We start from the raw sequence: 17,800 nt of genomic DNA, 5'->3' as shown, positions 1-17,800 counted from the left end.
GGTGTCCCTACCCATGGCAGGGGGCTGGAACTAGGAGATGAGCTCTGAGAGTCTTTTCCGACCCCAGGCACTGTGTGATTCCAGCAGCGTTTCTCCCCCGAGGATCTCCCCCTCGCCGGGCGCGCCGTCCCCGCCCCGCCGCCGCCACGGCAACGCCGCCGCCGTGTGTGTGCCCGCCCCCGGCCCTGCCCCGGCGGTGCCACCCTCGGCTGGGGCTGGGCGCGGAGCCTGCATGGCACGGCACGGCGCCGGCAGTGCCGCTCGCTAGGATGAACGAGGAGGCGGCCCAGAAGAGCGACGGCGGCGAGAAGTGCAACGGCGGCAGCCAGCGGAGGAAGAGACCCAAGAAGGTGGGAGCGGGACCGGCGGCGCAGCCGGGCGGGGCGCGGTGCCGGGGCTCCTGCAGCCCGCGGGGATGCTCCTGCCCTGCCTCCGCGGGCGGGGGGCTCTCCCCGTCTGTTTCTATGCCGAGTCGAAAGCGTTGCGATAAGCTAGGCGGATGGCTGAGCCGAGGCGGTTTTCTGTGCTTTTTGTTCTGTTGAAGTTGGTGTCGTTCGGCGGTGGATGCTGCTCAGCGCAGGTTTCCCTCGGCTGCCCTTTAACAGAGCGGGTGGTTTGTTTTGGCAGAAGGTGGTATTGGCTCGTGTGCTGCCACACATCCCTTTTCCTTCGAGCTAGAGAGATGGAGGTTTATGAACCTTTGGTTTATTTTCTGGAGACGTGTCTTAAGGTCATATTGTAAACAGTATAGAGAGATCCATTGCTGGCCATCGTAGCATCCGTGGTAATTCGGTGATGCTAATGACAAATACCTGGGTAAAAATGTGAGTTAGTCCAGCCACACCCAATTGCCAGGGCACTTTCTCTGTGTGTCCAGTCTCTGTCACAAATGGTTGATTTTCAAGGTGTAGCCTGCCATACCCACTGCTTCGACCCCACGCTTGAGGTAATCTCTTTTTAACGGCTTTGTGGCTTTAATTGCAGGCAGCTATTTATTTCTGTTTGGGCTTTCTCTCCCCTTTAGGAGGAGAGATGCCTGTGGTGCTGCATAATTATGACATAAATGGGTTTACCCTTAGTCTGCCTTCCCCTTCTTTTTTGTCAATTGCTATAACCTGAGTTATCACACTGAAATGTGACGGACTGCTTACAGGATGAAGAAGAATTGTTTAATCCATACACAGCATACACTGATGAATTCTTCAGTCCCTCATTTTGCATAGAATTTGCATTTTAACCAACACTGTTCATGAGCAAGACAAATTGTTACAGATCATAATAACACGCAGACATGTGTTCGGGGACTTGTGTATGGGGTTGGACCTGGTAAGTAAAAGCTCTTTTGCAAGAGGTGATGCTGTTAGGGCCCTTTTTATCACAGAGGGGAGATTCTGTACCTACAACCACAAGGGAATGAGGGAAACCAGTCTAAACGAGAATTGGAACAAAAACACCCTTACCCCACCCCGTTGCGCTTGGAGTATCGCCTGGATCCCCACACAGTGGGAGATTTTATATAGCATCTTGGCCTTATATTTGAGCAGAATCTAGGAGGAAAGAGGATATCTGCTTTGTGTCACCTCTGAATTTGAAAGGTGTATTTGTGGGGGTATGGAAATCCATATAAGGAAGCAAGAATCAAAAGATGAAGTGCCTAGCCAATGTTTTAATTGCACTGTTGGGTTATCTGGAAACAATATCGTATTAGGAGAGAGGTTTTGAAGCTTGAAGGAGTCAAAGTGGGAGTTTGGATTGCTTCTTTTTTAATATCTGTGTTTGTGCTTTCTTTTTTTCCTGTTGTTTTTCAAGTAAAGTAGTGCACAGCCTTTCAAGGTTGCGACAACTGCCAGATGAATGCTTGGAAAGCATCTCTTACATTGAGTTTCCATATTCAGAGTCTTCCAACAGCTGATTCATCTTCATTTTTCAAAAGCATAATAAATCCTTGGATATCTTCTCTTACAACTGTCAGTCTTTTACAACTAGAAAATACTAATGGGGCATTTTCAGTTGACAAGTATTAAGCCAAAAATATTGTTAATCTCTGAGGTTGGATGCACTAGGTGTTGGTGGCTCAGATCTTATTTTAGATAAGCTCTCACCAGTCTTCACCCTTAGTGACTTCATGAGGAAATACAGCTAGCTGGGTTTGGTATTTCTTTTAAAATTCTACAAATTTTTCTGAAAACCTCAAAATTGGTAACTTTCTTGATGAGGGAGATAGACCCTGGAATAGCCAAGAGTACAAGAATTCCAGGTTGAATTCCTCTGTGTTTTGACGAGGTAGGCACAATTTATTTTGGGAAGGGAGACAGAAGTGCCATGTGCAAGAGCTCCAAAATCCCAAGTAATGTAGCCTGTTTTCAGGTCCTGAACTACTTTTGCTGAACAAAGCTGCATTGCACCAGCCAATATGCCCTCTATCTGTTCTGCGGAAGTTGATCCCTTTTGTGTGGATAATTAAATATTAATTGAGCTAGATGAGTTTGATCTATGTATTGGGGGAGATGGAGAGTGGCTCTTCTTGGATTCAGCATTGAGCTGGATCTTCTGTGTTCCAGGAGGGTGTCCTGGCCAGGAAGCCAAGGGTGATTTTCTCTAATTTTGACCTGTACCCCTTTAAAAAAAAAAAAAAAGTGTGCGCACTTTAAAATAAGAAGGCTTCAGCTTTGTCCTTGTTCAGGATGGGAAAAATCAATTTTTTTGGTTTGCTTTTGATTCTATGAAAATCAAAATTTTCATGGAGTGGGGAAAATTGCTACTTATGCAGAGCCAAATTTAATCCTTGTGCTGATGGTTGTGGCTTTGTGTGTTCTTGTAAGTGGGCTGCCTCAATAGGTTGGTTAATCCAATGGTAGGGTTGTGTCCAGTTTTCCTGTGTGTTTTGCCCCTGTGATAACTGAGAAATGATCAGATTTGTGCTTCTGGAAAGAAAGTCCATGTTCACTCAGTTCTAGTATTGGAGAGCAGAGGATGCAGTCATGGACAGAACTTGTTCTGTGGTTGGTGTAACTTGATGGAGATTGGTGTTGAAGGGGTAATGCAAGTGAGTGCCCTGGAGTTTGTAATACATTCGTGTTTTCCTTCTGTCTTTTTGCCAAGTCTATGGCAAAGGGGTCAAGTACTAAATTCCTAGAATTCCTTTCAAGGATGCTTTTTTCATTCTAGAGTGTTTCAGGTGAAAACCAGCTAATGTTGGTCATCATGTGAAAAAGGAAGCATGTTCCTATATCTAGTACTGAAAGCACTGAAGGTAAAGAGACTTCTCGGAGCCAGAAGTTCTTCCTGAGCTTACAGGTTGTTCATGAATCTCACTGATGGATCAATGCAGAAATAATCCATTTTGGCTTTTTGCAGAATTCTAATCTTGTTACTTATATTGCTCATTCTTTAAGGAAAATTAAAATCTTGGAATCAGACCCATAGTGGAAAAGACTTGCAGGAAGTTGTAATCTTGATTTAAAGGAACAGAAATGAGACTTCCTTTTCTAACCTAATTGTAATTTCCTCTTTTAAATAAAATTGGCTGCATTATGTGAAGTACTTCCAGTGGAAGCTGTATGCTTGCTAATGGAATCATTACAGTGTACAAGCTAATCCTTTTAATTAATTTCAATTACTTAAGACTTTTTATTCCATGCATAAGGTAATTAAGACATAAGGTATTTTGGAATACAAGTATCATGCTGGTCACTTAGGTTCAAGAACAAGAATCCCAATGTACACAAAACATGCAGAGAGGGATTGCCAGGAGAATGAGCCTACCCTACAAAGAATCCAGAGGAGCTTGTCTTTAGTGTGCTCAAGCCAAGGCAACCTGAGGGGAAAAGGAAATGAGGCTTCTCTGCAGCCTTCTAATAGGTTTAATCAGATAAAAAGCCAAGAGAAACTTAATTATGTATGAGATATGATTTCTCTAAAGTACCACTGGACTGGATTCAACTCCTTCGAGGAGGTCCCTCTTGCTTCCATGTTTCTGTGCTTTCCTCTGTGTCATTTACAGTGTCATAATAGTATTACACAGCACTCTACTTGGTGGTAAATGTAGCTACTTAAGTATTTTTAAATACGTGTTTACCTAGTTATTTCACTCTTGCAACTACCAAATTTAGTGGAAAATTGAATGCCATCAAAAGAAGGATTTGAAGCAGTGACTATCTCTCCTGAAATTGGTGTGGGGACTGGTAGGACAGCAGTTTCAGTCCTCTGGGTGGTGTTTGCCTGAACTGCCCTCATTCCACACTTACAAAGTCCCACTGTGCCTTCCCTTGTTGCTGCTCATTGCCCCACTCTGCTGTGATTACTGGTGACAGAAAAATAGCTGTGGCTCATCTGCTCTTGGCTGTTCTGTTTGGTGATCCAACCAGAATGAAGCCAGTGTGCCACCTGAGAGAGAGCACATCCTCTAGCTTTAGAGGAAAGAAGGTTTTCCTGTGGTCAATAAGCAGTAAATTGAACAGGCAGAGAAGAGCTAATGAGGAAAACCACAGGCTTTTCTTTCTTTCAGCAGTAGATATCTAAAAGACTTTGTCACAAAGGAAAACTGGTAGTTTGAAGTTAACCCAACTCACTGGTGTTCAATCTTGCTAATTTTACTGGTAGCACAGCTGCTGGAAGGTCTTATTCTTCTTTCAGCTGTGGGAGAGAACTGGAACTGCTTTGCTTTCAAAAAAGCTGTAATCCAATTTACATTTAAGTAAACAGGCAGATAGATGGTTCTAGAATTTGCTCTGTAAAGAAGAAACTACATAGAGAGGAAAAAACCAACTTTTTTTTAAGTCAAGGACAGGTTTGTTACGAGTGTTAAGAGTCAAACCTGCTGTATTGCTCAATGTCTACCCTGTGCTTTAACATGGTTTGCACTATCATGCATCTGATGCAACTCCACTGCTATTCTTGCGTTATTGAAATCAGGATTTGCTTGTTCCCTTTGCCTTTTATTCCTATCACGAGTCTTCCAGCACATTTTGTGCCAGGTGTAAAACTAAGATTGTAGCTGCAAATGCTTTGCTGTATTTAGCGCTAGTTGCCATGTGTGGTGGTAACAACCCAAAAATGATGTGTATTTCTCCCACTATGGGATAGAATGCCCCACCTCTGTGTCTTTGGTTGCATCAGCAAACACTCTGTGCTCCCATCACAACAGCTCCATGGTGAGTGACACTCTGGAGAAATAATTTCCATTTACTTAGAGCAATGAGACAGGGAAAATAATTGTGTGCTAGAGCTGAATATACGAACTCTAGAGCATTTTGTGGCTTTGTGGTTGTTTTTTAGCATCATAGAGTGTGTAAGACAGAGTGCACACGGTCTGGGCCCCATGGCTGAGCCTGGCTTTTCTAGGTCTGTATGTTCCAGTGTAAGCAGGTCATTTCAGCCATTACTCTGCTCTACAGTATCAATGCAATCAACAATGAACAAGTCTTAGGTCTAACACAACCACTTGGAAGGCTAACTTTGTTAATTATGGCCTTGAAAGGTAAATTATATATATTGTTTTAAAAATGTTCTTGTTTTTGTAACAGAGTAATGGGAGTCTGCAAAGGGAGGGAGTTGTTGTAGTGTACCAGCAGATTTGTGCCAGTGCTGGGTTTCACAGGTGAAGTCTGTGGGGGTAACAAGGAGGAAATGATCTGGATCAGTGGTGGCTGTTACAGGGAACGGTGTGGCTGGTTGAGCCTGCATCCGCCTGCTCCCGATTTATCCTTCTCAGCTCTTGCTCATTTTCACCAATGTTTGGCAAACATCAAGTGAGTCAGAGAAGCCAAGTCCCTTCTTCCCCAGCCAGCTTCCCTTTCTCCCTGCAGGGTGCCTGGGGCCGGCAAGTATTGCACAGATTGCATCGCACCCGCGCATCTCGTAGCCTTGTCACGCGTTCCTGCAGTGACAGGGGCTGAGCTGGGCTTAGACCCGCCTGTCCTGCCTCTCTGGGGATGTGGGGGCAGCTATGTGTTCTCTCTGCCCTCATGGCATCCACCTGTCTTACCTGGCTGTCCCTGTCAGAGCTGCCGTGGTTTTGTGGTGCCGTGTCCCTGCCTGCACTGGCCGTGCTGTATTGATGCTTTTGATGACATCTCTGGCTAGGGATGTTTTTTCTCTCTACAAATTGAGACTGACATATGTAGCACGTAGATATTTAGGTTAGGCACTGGGAGCCCTGGAGCTCTGAAATGCAAGGAACAGAGGGAGGCCAAAAAATACTAAGATAGCCAGAGGCTGTTCCATTCTCATTTATTTTCAGGAATTAATTATATCAGAATCTTTCCTAGCTGATTAAGTAGGCTTCTTTTGTCTTAGTGACAGAAATTGCTGAGCTGAAAATTTGAACTTCCTGTCATTATGCCTCCACTGTGTAGGAATAATCCAGTATTTCTGTTTTCAGTAGAAAGTTGCAGTACTCTTATTCATTCAGTGGGATCCTAATAGTTTTTCATTTTCTCATTTATTTCTACTTCATTTAATTGTTCTCTGGCACCAAATATAGAAGGGAAAAATATTTTAAAAGTAGACGGAGATGGACCAATGTTTAAGGCTCCCTCAGAGCAGTTTATAAAATTGTGTGGGAGACAGTGAATTACTTCAGGTCAGTTTTGATAAAAAATCATAGTTGAAAGGCCATGCAACTGATTGTGAAATTCATCTTTCTCTATTTTAAATATTAATTTGGGGGATGGAAAATGTAAAAGGTAAAGACGTAATACTACACAAAAAAGGCAGTGTATCGTTTTGGGCATTGCGAGTCAGTTTGGGAATTGGTTTGTCTTCTTCAAGCTTTCTTGAAATAAAATGTTCCTTGGGCATGCAGCAGTCTAGGGAGAGCAAAGGTAGGCACCAACACACATTATCACCTCTTCTGTGCTCCTTCCAGCTGGCTGCACTTGGGTTACAAGCAGGTGCACAATTCGTAACCTACTTCTGTTTTCTCTGGATTTAGCTTACACACTCATACACACACACACACTAATTTAGCCCATGAATGAAGTGCTCTCTGGGGAGTAGGATCAGCTCTGAAGGAAAGGATAGAGTAAATGGCAGTAATTGCAGTTGGAAGTGATTTTCTAGGTTAAACAGTGTACAAGTTTCTGCCACAAGCTGAGTGGTTCAGAAGGGGTTGGTTGATGTTATTTGTTCCATTCAGGCTTGGCTGCTGTGCATTTATGTTACACTATTACTGGATCTCAGCAAGCAGAGCCTATGGATTTCAACTGGCACCCGGAATGCACAGATTCCTGTAACACTACAGCCTCATGATCAATTAAATCTGATAATTGCTCCACTCCTAGGGGTCCTTTATAAGGCAGGGCTTGAAGTGTGTGTCAGAGTAGTGGAGGCAGCAAAGAGCATTTATGATAGTTTTGAAGAACGTGGATGGAAGTGGGAACCGGTGTTTATAAACAATTTGCACCCTTCTATAGAATCTCTTCCTATATTAAAAATTGTGCTGCTTTCCTCTGATCGAAAGACTGCTAGTCTTCCTTTTACAAACCTTTTAGAAGTCTAATACATCTGGCAGCTTTCAGTATCAGAGAGCAGATGTCAACCTAGAAATGTCAAGAAACAGTGGTACTTATTCATGGCGTGAGCTATTAGAAACCTTGTCTGCCTGTGCTGGTGGGGACATGGGTATGATCTAATCAGAAAGTGAATGAATGGGCATAAACACCAGGACAAGGAGGCCCTGGGATGTGTGTGTGCACACTTGGGTGTGTGGTGTGGTGCTGTGTCCCAGCCTGTTTGTGTTTTTTCCCTGAGCATGGCAACAGAACACACTGAGCTCCAGTCTGTGCTGGAGGTCACCCTGGGTTGGGTACGGCCAGCGGGGCCCTGCTAGCTGGGGAGCTGAGCTCTTCTTGCTGTGCACCTCTGACAGAGCAGAGAGGGGTGAACATGAGAAACAGTAACTCTGGAATGGGCACAGATTTTCCAATCAATCTGTGATTCATGCTCATTAGCTTTGAAACACTGAAGAAAGGCGCTTTATGAGCTGGCATTTCCATTTGTGCTTTAACTGCTTTGCCCAGGCTGAAGATAGAATGGTGACTGCAGCACTCATGAAAATAAGGGGAAGAGAAAGAAGAAAACATGTTCTGTGCCTTGTCTAAAGGTCACTGCCCTGGTTAGAGAGCACGGCCTCCCACTCAGCCCTTGGATCTGGATCTGCTGTTAGCCTCCTATTTGGTATGAAATACAGGTTAGACGGGTCAAGTGTAGAATAATTTCCTTTGGTAACTGTAGGCACACAGCTGATGGTAATTTGGGGTGGGGCTGTGGTTGAGCCCATCCCTAATGGGCTGCAGCTGTGCAGGACAGGTGAATAATATTAAAAGTAACGAGCCATGGAGTGCCCAGGGGCACTGACCAATCACCACAGGGAACAGAGGGCACACAGGTGCAGTGCATGAACAAGAGGGCATAAAAGGTTGGGCTAAAGAGCAAGAAGGAGCAGATACTTGCAGCCTTCTGAAGTGGCATGATGTTGCTCTGTATGGGCGGATGCTGGAAACCTTTGGAAACTTTATCTTGATATTCCCTGTATCATGGCCATCCCCACTGTGACATGTGTTGTACCAGGTAACAGTTACCCTCAGAGTTGGGGGGGGGGGGGGGGGAAGGTGTGAATAGTCCTTCCTGTACTTTGTATTCCCCACCTGAAAGACTAGCCAGCCTTTTGTTGTTGCATTCATTTCCAATTAATGTCTTGTAAAGTGCAGGAGGTGTTTCTCAAGGAAGGCAAGGCCCTTGCAGAGCTTGCAGCCACTGCAGTTGTGTTTGGTGGTGTAAGTGTGTGCAGGCTCGTGGTTAATTATACGTGATGCCGTGTGTTGGTAAATGCCTCTCTCCCCCCTGCTCATCAGCAGAACTGCTTTTTTCACAGCCACATCCCCAACAGAAGCAGCAGGCGATGGCTTTCAGTTGGAAAACAGCTGCCAGGAGCTCATTATGCTCTAACATACACTTTAAGAGTCAAGATTGCTCCTTTGCAGAAGGAACTTACGAGTGTGGCCCATTCCAAATGTGGCTGACAGCAATTAGGATAGTGATGTACAGCAGGCCTTTCCTAGAAATCATTGTAAAGCCCAGGTAATATCTCTGAACAGAAATAATATGGTCTGGATTGTACTTATACAGCACTTCTGTATATGGTATCCCAATTTCTTTTAGTGATTGAGGAAAAAAGTCCAGCTGCAAGTCTCTCGTGCACATTGTAGTTTCATCTAAATGGGAACCGGATGCATTTCAAAAACCCAAACCAAACAATTGCTGAATGTGAGTGGTAAATAGAGTTAAAGAAATTCACCTTTTTGATATAACCTAAGTGATGGAGATATGGTTACAAACTGGTTTGGTATGAGTTGGAGTAAGGGAAGCTTCATGTGTTGGATGTTGATGCTGGAACCCATAGTTAAGGGTGATTCACATGAAAAGGCACATTTGAACTGGGATCTTCTTTTCTTTTGTCCTACCTGTCCTCTTGGGAGGAATAATGTGATTCTGAATTTTATTTTATTTTGTTTTTCCTGAAGGAGGGAACAAACATTTAAGCTTTTACTGAAAATTTCTGAGAAAATGGATGTAGTTGATCACCATGAAATAAAAGCTGTAGTTAATACAGAGGAGACCGAATGCCTCAGATTGCAGTCTTAGAAGCCTCTGAAGTCTTATAGTCTCCAAAGGCCATAACGCAGCTGTGGCATTTGTAATTTTGTTTAAAAATAAGTTCTGAAGGTGATCAGGTTATGGGTTTGGGTCTTAGTGTTCCAAGCCTGAGGCCACAGTTAGACAAATAGTGTGAGGCAGCTCTGCCACCAGGTGAATGCTCTTCCTTGGAAGAAGGGTCAGAAATTCATCTGGGTTTGAGCTCCACTCTTCTGCCCTGTACAGCATATTTGGGGGGGGGGGGGGGAGGGAGGGAGGAAGGGATGGAAATGGGCAGCAGAGAGTATAGAGAAAGGTGAAGCTGATTTTTTTGTGAGGGTTTCAGTGCTTGACTAGATCATCAGGGAGAGGTTTTTTCACTATTATGTGCTTATAAAACCCCTTTATTGGTACAACTTGAAAAGCAGGTAATGATTTAGTGCTTTTTTTCTGAAAATGTCTAAAATGTAATTTGCAGAGTGTGATTTACACTGCTGTAGTGCTTGGTTTGACCATGTGAGATTGGGCTGCCATTCTGATGGTGGTGATATTAATATGAACTCATTTTCTCAAACAGCATTTTTCATTGTTGCAGCTAATGTGCTTTACAGGAGAAAGTTGGTATCACTGCAGGCAGTTACTTTGCAGTGGTTTGCCTGAGGCAGCCTCAGGTGCAAGTGCCAAAACAAGGCTGAGGATCCGATGAGGATCCTTCTTTTTAAAACCCTGCCTCTTCTCTGTGCTCTTCCTGCCCTTTAGTTGTCACCCAAAGACCTCCTGAGCCCAAAGTCTTTTCTCAGGGATTACTCAAAGTATTCAGGAACTCATTTGGGTTGGATGTGCCATAGACCCTTACCTTAGCTGTGTTCAGATAAAACCCACAGTTTATTTTTAGAACCTGAATCAAAGGTTGCTGAACTTTATGGAAGGATTTTATTAACTTCAGTAATTTTGACTGCTTTTTAGTGGCTTTGGGATTCATAACATCAGAAACAAGTTGAGTATTTTCTTGTTTACCTTTGATGTTTATGGCTACATGAATAACAGAATTAGGACTGATTTTCAATATACTTAGAATTTAGAATGATAAATTCTGAGTCCAGGTGTTTAATCCTTCTCTGGAAAATTTTTCCTTGTAACCTAATAAAATTACTGGCTGGTTTTATTGTTCTAGTAATGACAGCCATTAGTCTATATTGGTGGTTGTGGAAAAGATCTAGTACTACCAGTCTGTGTCCCAGTGTCTGCCATAAAATCCAGCAGATACCTGTGAAAACATGCAGCTTCTTCTCTTCCTGAAACATTTCAATTCACCTTTAAATTCTAAAGGCAGTTCTCAGCTATGACCTACTGCATCTCAGCAGTGAGGGTTGGGTAAGTCCGTCCCATACTGCTTTCAGGTGGTGAAATGTATAGGTGGATTATTCCAGGTAGCATTACAAGAGTTTCTTCTGGAGAGAGTTATTTTCACTGATTTTTATTTTATTTTTAAATTGTTTTTTCTAACCTTCAGAGTTCTGTTTCTCTGGTTTCCTACAAGCCTCCCAGTACTGTTGGAAATCAGGATGAGTTTCTGGCAAATCAGTTTGCGTCATTGTTTCCAAAATGTGAAGTTCCTCTTTATTGTGCTTTAATCTGAACACCCTGGCATTGCCCTGTTAGATCAGACAGAGCCCCCATGCTGTGGCAGGTTTGGAAGGTGATTTCACTCGGGCTGTTGCGCTGGTCTGCACTGCTGGAAGCCTTCCCCAGAGTTTTGCTGTGCAGGCAATGCAGCCTTGAGGGTGATCGCCGAGGCGGCACATCCACACAGTGCTCCAAGGACAGAGGGAGGGGACATGAATTGTGAGATTGTTGGGAACAGTGGCACTTGGGACAGATTTCTCTCAGTGCAGGAGTCATGTCCAGGGGTAAGGACGATGTCATTGGATGCATGTGCTGACAGAGAATACAGTTAAGATTTACTTACTGTCACATGTTTTTGGTGTCCAGAATTTCAATCTCCTGTTGGCTGTGGTTCAGAGCAGTGGGGTGGGCAATGCAGGCAGTTATTAGTATGAAATGAGTGTGGAGAGGATGAGCTGCTGATAGAGGAGAACTACAAACAAAATTCTGGGTGCAGAAAGCCCTTACAAACAACAGCAAGGATTATTAGGGGTTTATTCTGTTTTCATTACTTTTTGTATTACAAAGTATTTTGGGAGAGAGGTGAAAGAAACATAATTTCTTTACATAGATCTCACTCAATCTCCATTAAAGTTGATCTGAATCTTAAGTTTGGCCTTAAAGGTTCAAATGGTTGCTGAAGCCCTTTGTCTACTCCAGCCACTGTCACTTCATGCAGTGCTCAGGGGATTTTTTTCTTAGGTTGTTAAATGCCTTCCATGTATCTGTCTCCTCAAAAAAAGAACTATTTCTTCAGCTGTTCTAAATCAAGAAATATTTCTGTAGCCTCTGGGAACTTATTAACTGCAGGGGTTTCACAACTGGATTGCTGGCACGTAATATTGTTGTAGTGAAATAAAATGGAGGCTCAGAAAATTATGGAAAGGTTTTAGAGAAAGTAATTGGAAACCCAAAAAGGAATAACTTTTGGAAAAAGAATTGTGTTTTGATTCTAGTAAATACAGGGGGTTTATCAGCATCTCTCTACTGTATAGATATCATGTTGAAAATGCTCTTTATCACCCCTTTCCTTCATTTCTTCTTTTGATATTTTTACAGAATATGCCTAAAACTTCTGTCTCACTGGCCTTGGCTGCCAGCCAAGCATTTTGTTCAGAGTTTATTCAAGCTCCTGTCCTTATGCCATTGGCATTGTCACCCCTGTGCAGGTGCTGGGCTCTCTAAGAGGGAGTGTGACAGCAGGCAGTGGCAGCCTGGGCATGGCCAAGATTAATGAGAGCAGCTTCCTTCCCCACCACCTTCCCTGTCTTCAGCAGAAAAGGTGCATTCCCACACCTTGTCTCCTTGAAAAAAGATCTCATTTTGGTTTAGAATATAAAGAAATGATCCCTCAATGACCTGTGCAGTACGTTTTCACAAAACTTTCAGTGTGGGAGCTCGACTCGTGTGTCCTCCTGGCACTGGTGACAGGAGTTTCAGCTCCTCCACAATAAGTGCTATATTTTCAATCATTCTTTATTAAGCCAGGTGATGTTGTATTTTGAGGCATGCCAAAGAGGGCAAAAAACATTGGACTTAATTTAGACTGCTGCTTTTAAAAAGTGGAAGGCTCTAAAGCAGCATGGTATTTTAGCTCTTTTGGTGTTTAATGAGTAGATAGTTTGAGATATATCTAATTCTCTCTCAGGTTCACTAGTTTTTTTCTATTTCTGTGTTGGAGCTCTCAAGGTGTTATTGTTCAGAGTAGCTTGGGCATGACACTTGAGCTTCATGACATCTACTCTGTATTTGCATTTGTTTATTAATTTGAAACCCTATACATATTTATTTCTTGTAGTTTACATTTTAAAAAAGTAATTAATATTTAAAAGCCTGAAAGAGTGTTTTCAGAAGGGTTTGTATCAGTTTGGCTGCATTTATTTAAACATTCCTAGGTCAGTATGAGCTTGTGTCACCTCAGAAAAGTTTAGTTGAAGGTGCTAAGAATGTTCAGAGTAACCTGCTAATCACAGCCAGTTTAAAAGGATGTTATGTCCCTGAGACTTTCTTAAATCCCAGGCTGCAATCTTATAATTCCCTTTGGTAAAAGGCATTTCAGGGCTTTTACTGTGCCATTTTAGTATGAGTAGTGCTGCTTTTAAAGTGAATCTTGGAGATAAACTCTGTTCTTCATTAATGACTTTTGGAGTGAAGGAAGAATGTACCCATTTTAGTAATTATTTGTAGACAAGAGGTGGAGGGGTTGACTTCAGATGGTTGTAATGGAAGATACAAATGAGGAAGGCTGAGAAATGTTAAGACATAATCAACAGTTTTTCTAAAAAACATGTTTAGTGTGGGGATGGTGTGTGTCTGCTTTTTTCCTGTAGGTGCATATGTGCATCTCACAGTGGGGAATTTCAGCTTTAAATAAGCATTTCTCTCTGTGCAGTACTTTAATGAACATTAAGACTATCAGCTCCGTGGTTTACTGAGATAAATTTTAGTAATTTGAATAACATGTACAGAATTAGCAGGAAATAATTTCATATAATTTGATCCAAGCTCTCATGTTTCAGACTAGAAAGACCTACTTTCTCACTAGGCTTTTAAAAGCATAACTGGTTGAAAATTAATGAACCTCTGCTACTGTCTTTGATCTTTAAGGTCCCTTCCAATCCAAACCATTCTATAATTCTGTGACTTGGTTACACCCTCTGTGTGTCAACAAAGGAGTGGGAGTAGGTTAACAAAGGGATGGTTGATTTTTATGCTGGAGGACAAAGACCACTTGAGATTGTACCAAAATTCACCTGACAAATTAGTAGCTGGTGTTTGAAAGGTACCAATCCCTGTTTTTACTGAAATAAAGTAGAAAAAAACCAAAATGCAGTGATTTTAAAATTAATTTCATACTTTATCTTATCTATGACAATTTCTGGTTTGTATGTTAATTTCTTGAAACAAGTGTCCAAATCAAAGACAAATCTTCATGACTCAGATGTACGTTGGAATTAGCATTATCTGCAGCAGGCTTGGAATTTTTTCCTCTGATTATTTTCCTCTGAAGATTTTTTTTTGCACAACCAGGCAATGCTTTTGAAGAGACAAATGGAGTAAGGAGATATCTCTGTTTGTATTGGAAATAACAAGTAATGTAATTAGTAAATGACTGCATGAACAGTAGCAATTAGAACAGAAGAACGTACGAAATGTGTGAGTGCAGAGCTGTATTTCTGTGTCATCTGCACTGGCAGAAAACCAGAAAAACTTCACTCAGATGGGTAGAATTGTTGACTGATCTGTTTTAAATTTTTGGTCTAATTTTACCCAGCTTTGATTTTTGGAGTTTAAACCAGCTTTTGGGCAGTGTGATAAATAGGGAAAATCGGAGTCCGTCTCCTCCTCTTCTCATTGAGGGTGCTTCCCAAATGTGTTTTACCTTCCAAGCTGTGGAAATTTCTGCAAATCCAGTATCTCATCTCCAGCACTTACAATTCAGAGATGCATAGCAAACAATAGGAAATAACCTTATTTTTGTAGTTTTATCTCCCTCTATTCCATACCAGTTTGCTTATGCAGGTCTGTTTGAAAGACCTTATTAAAAAAAACCAAAACACCCACCCCAGAAATTGTAATCTATTTGACATGATAAGGTTCTTAACAAATTGACTTTGTCTGCTCCTTGTGGTCATTATTCCCTTTATGTCAGGGCTACTCCATTGTTCTGGAAGCCCTCAGTGTAGCTCTGTGAAGGTTATCCAGTTTTCCCTGTGATGCAGTCACAGGAGCCATTTGCAGTTGCAGTCCCGGTGCTGCTGAGCCACGCAGATGTCACCAGGGCCACACAGCCAGAGCAGGGCTTGTGGGAGCGTGACAGTCACTGGGTACTTGGGATCTCAAAGGGCAGAAACAGTCCTGGCCAGGGCAGCAGGGTCTTGCTCAAAACCTTTACCCTTTGACTGGTTAAATTAAAAAAAAAATTGAAGTCTTTTTCTAGGTATCAAAATTTTGGTGGATCAGCCAGGAACTCTTATTTCACTGGTGTCTTCTGGATAGAATCATGGAGTTATTTAGGGTGGAAAACCCTCTAATATCATTGAGTCCATCTGTTCCCCTAGCACTGTCCAAGCACAGTCCAGCACTGTCCCCCACTGCTAAACCATGTCCCAAATGCCATGTCTGCACATCTTTTAAATCTTTCTATGAACTCTCTACCACTGCCCTGGGCATCCTGTTCCAAAACTTAACTTTTCCTTTTTTTCCCCCTCTCCTTTTCCTTTTTTCCTAAACTTTGGTAGCAATCACAAAATGCAACCTTTTGCTGCTTTTAAATTTTAACTGTTTTCCACGGTTTGGTTAGCAACCCCTTGACTGCTATTGTTACTTATACCTTCTGAATAGAAGAAAAAGAAAGGAAAACAAAGGCAATCAATATTAGTAGCAACTGCTGGTACTGAGCACAGCCAGTTTTTCAGTATAGGAACTTTGTCCCTAAGCCTATTGTCACTCCATCATCAGCAGTTCCAGTCTCTTGAGATTTTGTCACCTCAGTGACACGGCAGGGGATTATAGTAATTAGCCCAGTCTTTCAGAGACAGCTATTGAGACTCCTGGAACAGCGTGGCCAGCTTTTGGATCAGTGATGTCACCACCCTGGGGTGGAAGACAATTGATAAGATGCTGTATTGTAAGTGATCAAATGGGTCTGAGAGAGGATGGAAATGATATGGAAAGGAACTGTCCTAATTACCACATTCCTGCTTCTGTAGGACCATTTCCAAGGACAGGTCCTCACCAAGCTCTCATCAGCATGATTTCTTTGGCTTGTCCACCTAATAGACATCAGGTGATAACAGAGGGCTGACCTTTGGTGCAGTGTGATTTTAAAGTAAAGCAAAAATACGTCACACCAGTGACAGCCACTCAGGCTGTGACATTTACAAATGAGTTCCTGCTCTGGAGCTAACTAGAGATGTACCTTCACCTTGGAATTTAATTTGGAATGTCATGTACATGTATGTAAATCATATATATGTATTTGTAGATATGTTAATTGTGTGATAAATACAAAAAATAGCTGGATTATGCACCTTACATCTCGTGGTGTCTCAGCATGTTTACTGCAGCCAGAGGCATCATTGTCCATGATGTGACATGGTAGTTCAGTGGAAAAGTGTGGGAATGGTTTTTACACTTTTTTATAGAGATGTACTGAGTCGAATCAAGGTAGAACATCACAGCAGGTGATCTAGATCAGGTTCATCAGCCTGCAGGTGAGCTGACTCCCAGGTTGGGTGGCTGTTTACACCCCAGTGCAGACTGCTCTCTTGAGTGCTGCCTGGTGCTTAGCATCCAAAAATAGTTTTCGCTTGGGGATTTTTTTTTCCCATCCCCAGGTTCCTCATTAATTTTGAGTCCTGAGTGACAGTGATTGTTGTTTTAAATGAGAGTTTTTTCTGCAGAAGTGTTTCAGCAGGGTGGAAGTTATTTCTTGTGTTTTTCTCTCTCTTTTTCCTTTGCTCCCCATCTATAATAAGCAAAGGCAACTTTTGCAGTGGAATCTAGATATTTTTATGATCTGCTAAGATGCCTCATCAAGAGTGTTGTACTGACAAGCTATTATGCACCCAAAAAAGTTTCTCTTAGAAGTTTTTTGTAACCACAGACAGATGTTTTCAGTGCAAGTTACCAAAAACTCTGCTGAGATTCTATGGGGAGTTCTTTGATCTAGTTCCACACAGGCTGCAAATCCCCATTGCACGCACCCACAATTTGCTTCTCCTTCAGCACCAAAAGCCTCACACTCAGATTGGTTTTCTGGCTTACCTGGGAGTGTCAGGCTGGAGGCAGGGGTAGGAAACCAATGATTTGGGGTTCTGTTCTGAGAAGTGCTTGTTTCTCTCTGTGTTTGGAAGAGCTGTCAGTTTGTTGTGCTGCTGGAGCCTTGGACAGGCAGCAAGAGGTTGTTTACTGTAATGAATGACTTGCTGTTTTTATAATATTTACCCTTGATATTGGAGAATCAGTATGTTTAATTGTTGCTAGATGGAATAAATAAGTTGAGTGCAATTCAGGCTAAAAGCAGATAGGGTCTTTAGTTATCTGACTTTCCATTAAATTATGTTCATTGCAGGGAAATTGGACCAGGTGACCTTTCAAGTCCCTTCCAACCCAAACTGTTCTGTGATTCTGTGGTTTTTGTAGGATTTTCTAGAGCTGTTGAGTCCCAAGGGAAGAACCCAGGACCCAGCAGTGAACTGGGTCCCTAGGTAGGGACATGTATTTTGAGCATCACAGAGTCTCTTCTCCACCTCCATGGGGCTGACAGCTCAGTACCCCGATGCTGACTGCTACAAAACATTCCTGTAAATTAGAGGGGTTATCTGTTAATCAGATAAATTAACTGAAGTGATCCCACACCTGTTGCTAGAGATACAATACAAAATCCATGTGGAATACTGTTATTAAAAGAGATGTCTAAGTTTCAAAAACAGCTCTGGGTGGTTCCTTCAAAAAGTGTAAGAAGAGTCAGAAGATGCATGCATTTAGTTTTTAA

General features: G+C 42.5%; 1 protein-coding gene across 4 annotated transcripts in view; it reads left to right on the top strand.

Moving 5' to 3' along the window:
- Positions 1-224: 224 nt before the first annotated feature.
- ANK2 (ankyrin 2) overlaps positions 225-17,800 on the top strand; it is a 184,987-nt gene continuing 167,411 nt past the window's right edge. For 3 of the 4 annotated variants that reach the window (XM_063156875.1, XM_063156870.1, XM_063156871.1), the window contains exon 1: positions 227-350. In XM_063156875.1, the coding sequence (XP_063012945.1) occupies positions 270-350 (81 nt within the window). In that variant the 5' untranslated portion in view covers positions 227-269. Of the gene's footprint in view, positions 351-17,800 lie in introns of all 4 variants that reach the window. The other variant, XM_063156863.1, reaches the window with a different exon arrangement.

The sequence above is a fragment of the Melospiza melodia genome, chromosome 5, assembly GCF_035770615.1.
Source record: "Melospiza melodia melodia isolate bMelMel2 chromosome 5, bMelMel2.pri, whole genome shotgun sequence".
Taxonomy (NCBI): domain Eukaryota; kingdom Metazoa; phylum Chordata; class Aves; order Passeriformes; family Passerellidae; genus Melospiza; species Melospiza melodia.
The sequence above is the reverse complement of the archived record's forward strand: the minus strand, read 5'-3'. Positions and strand labels throughout refer to the sequence as shown.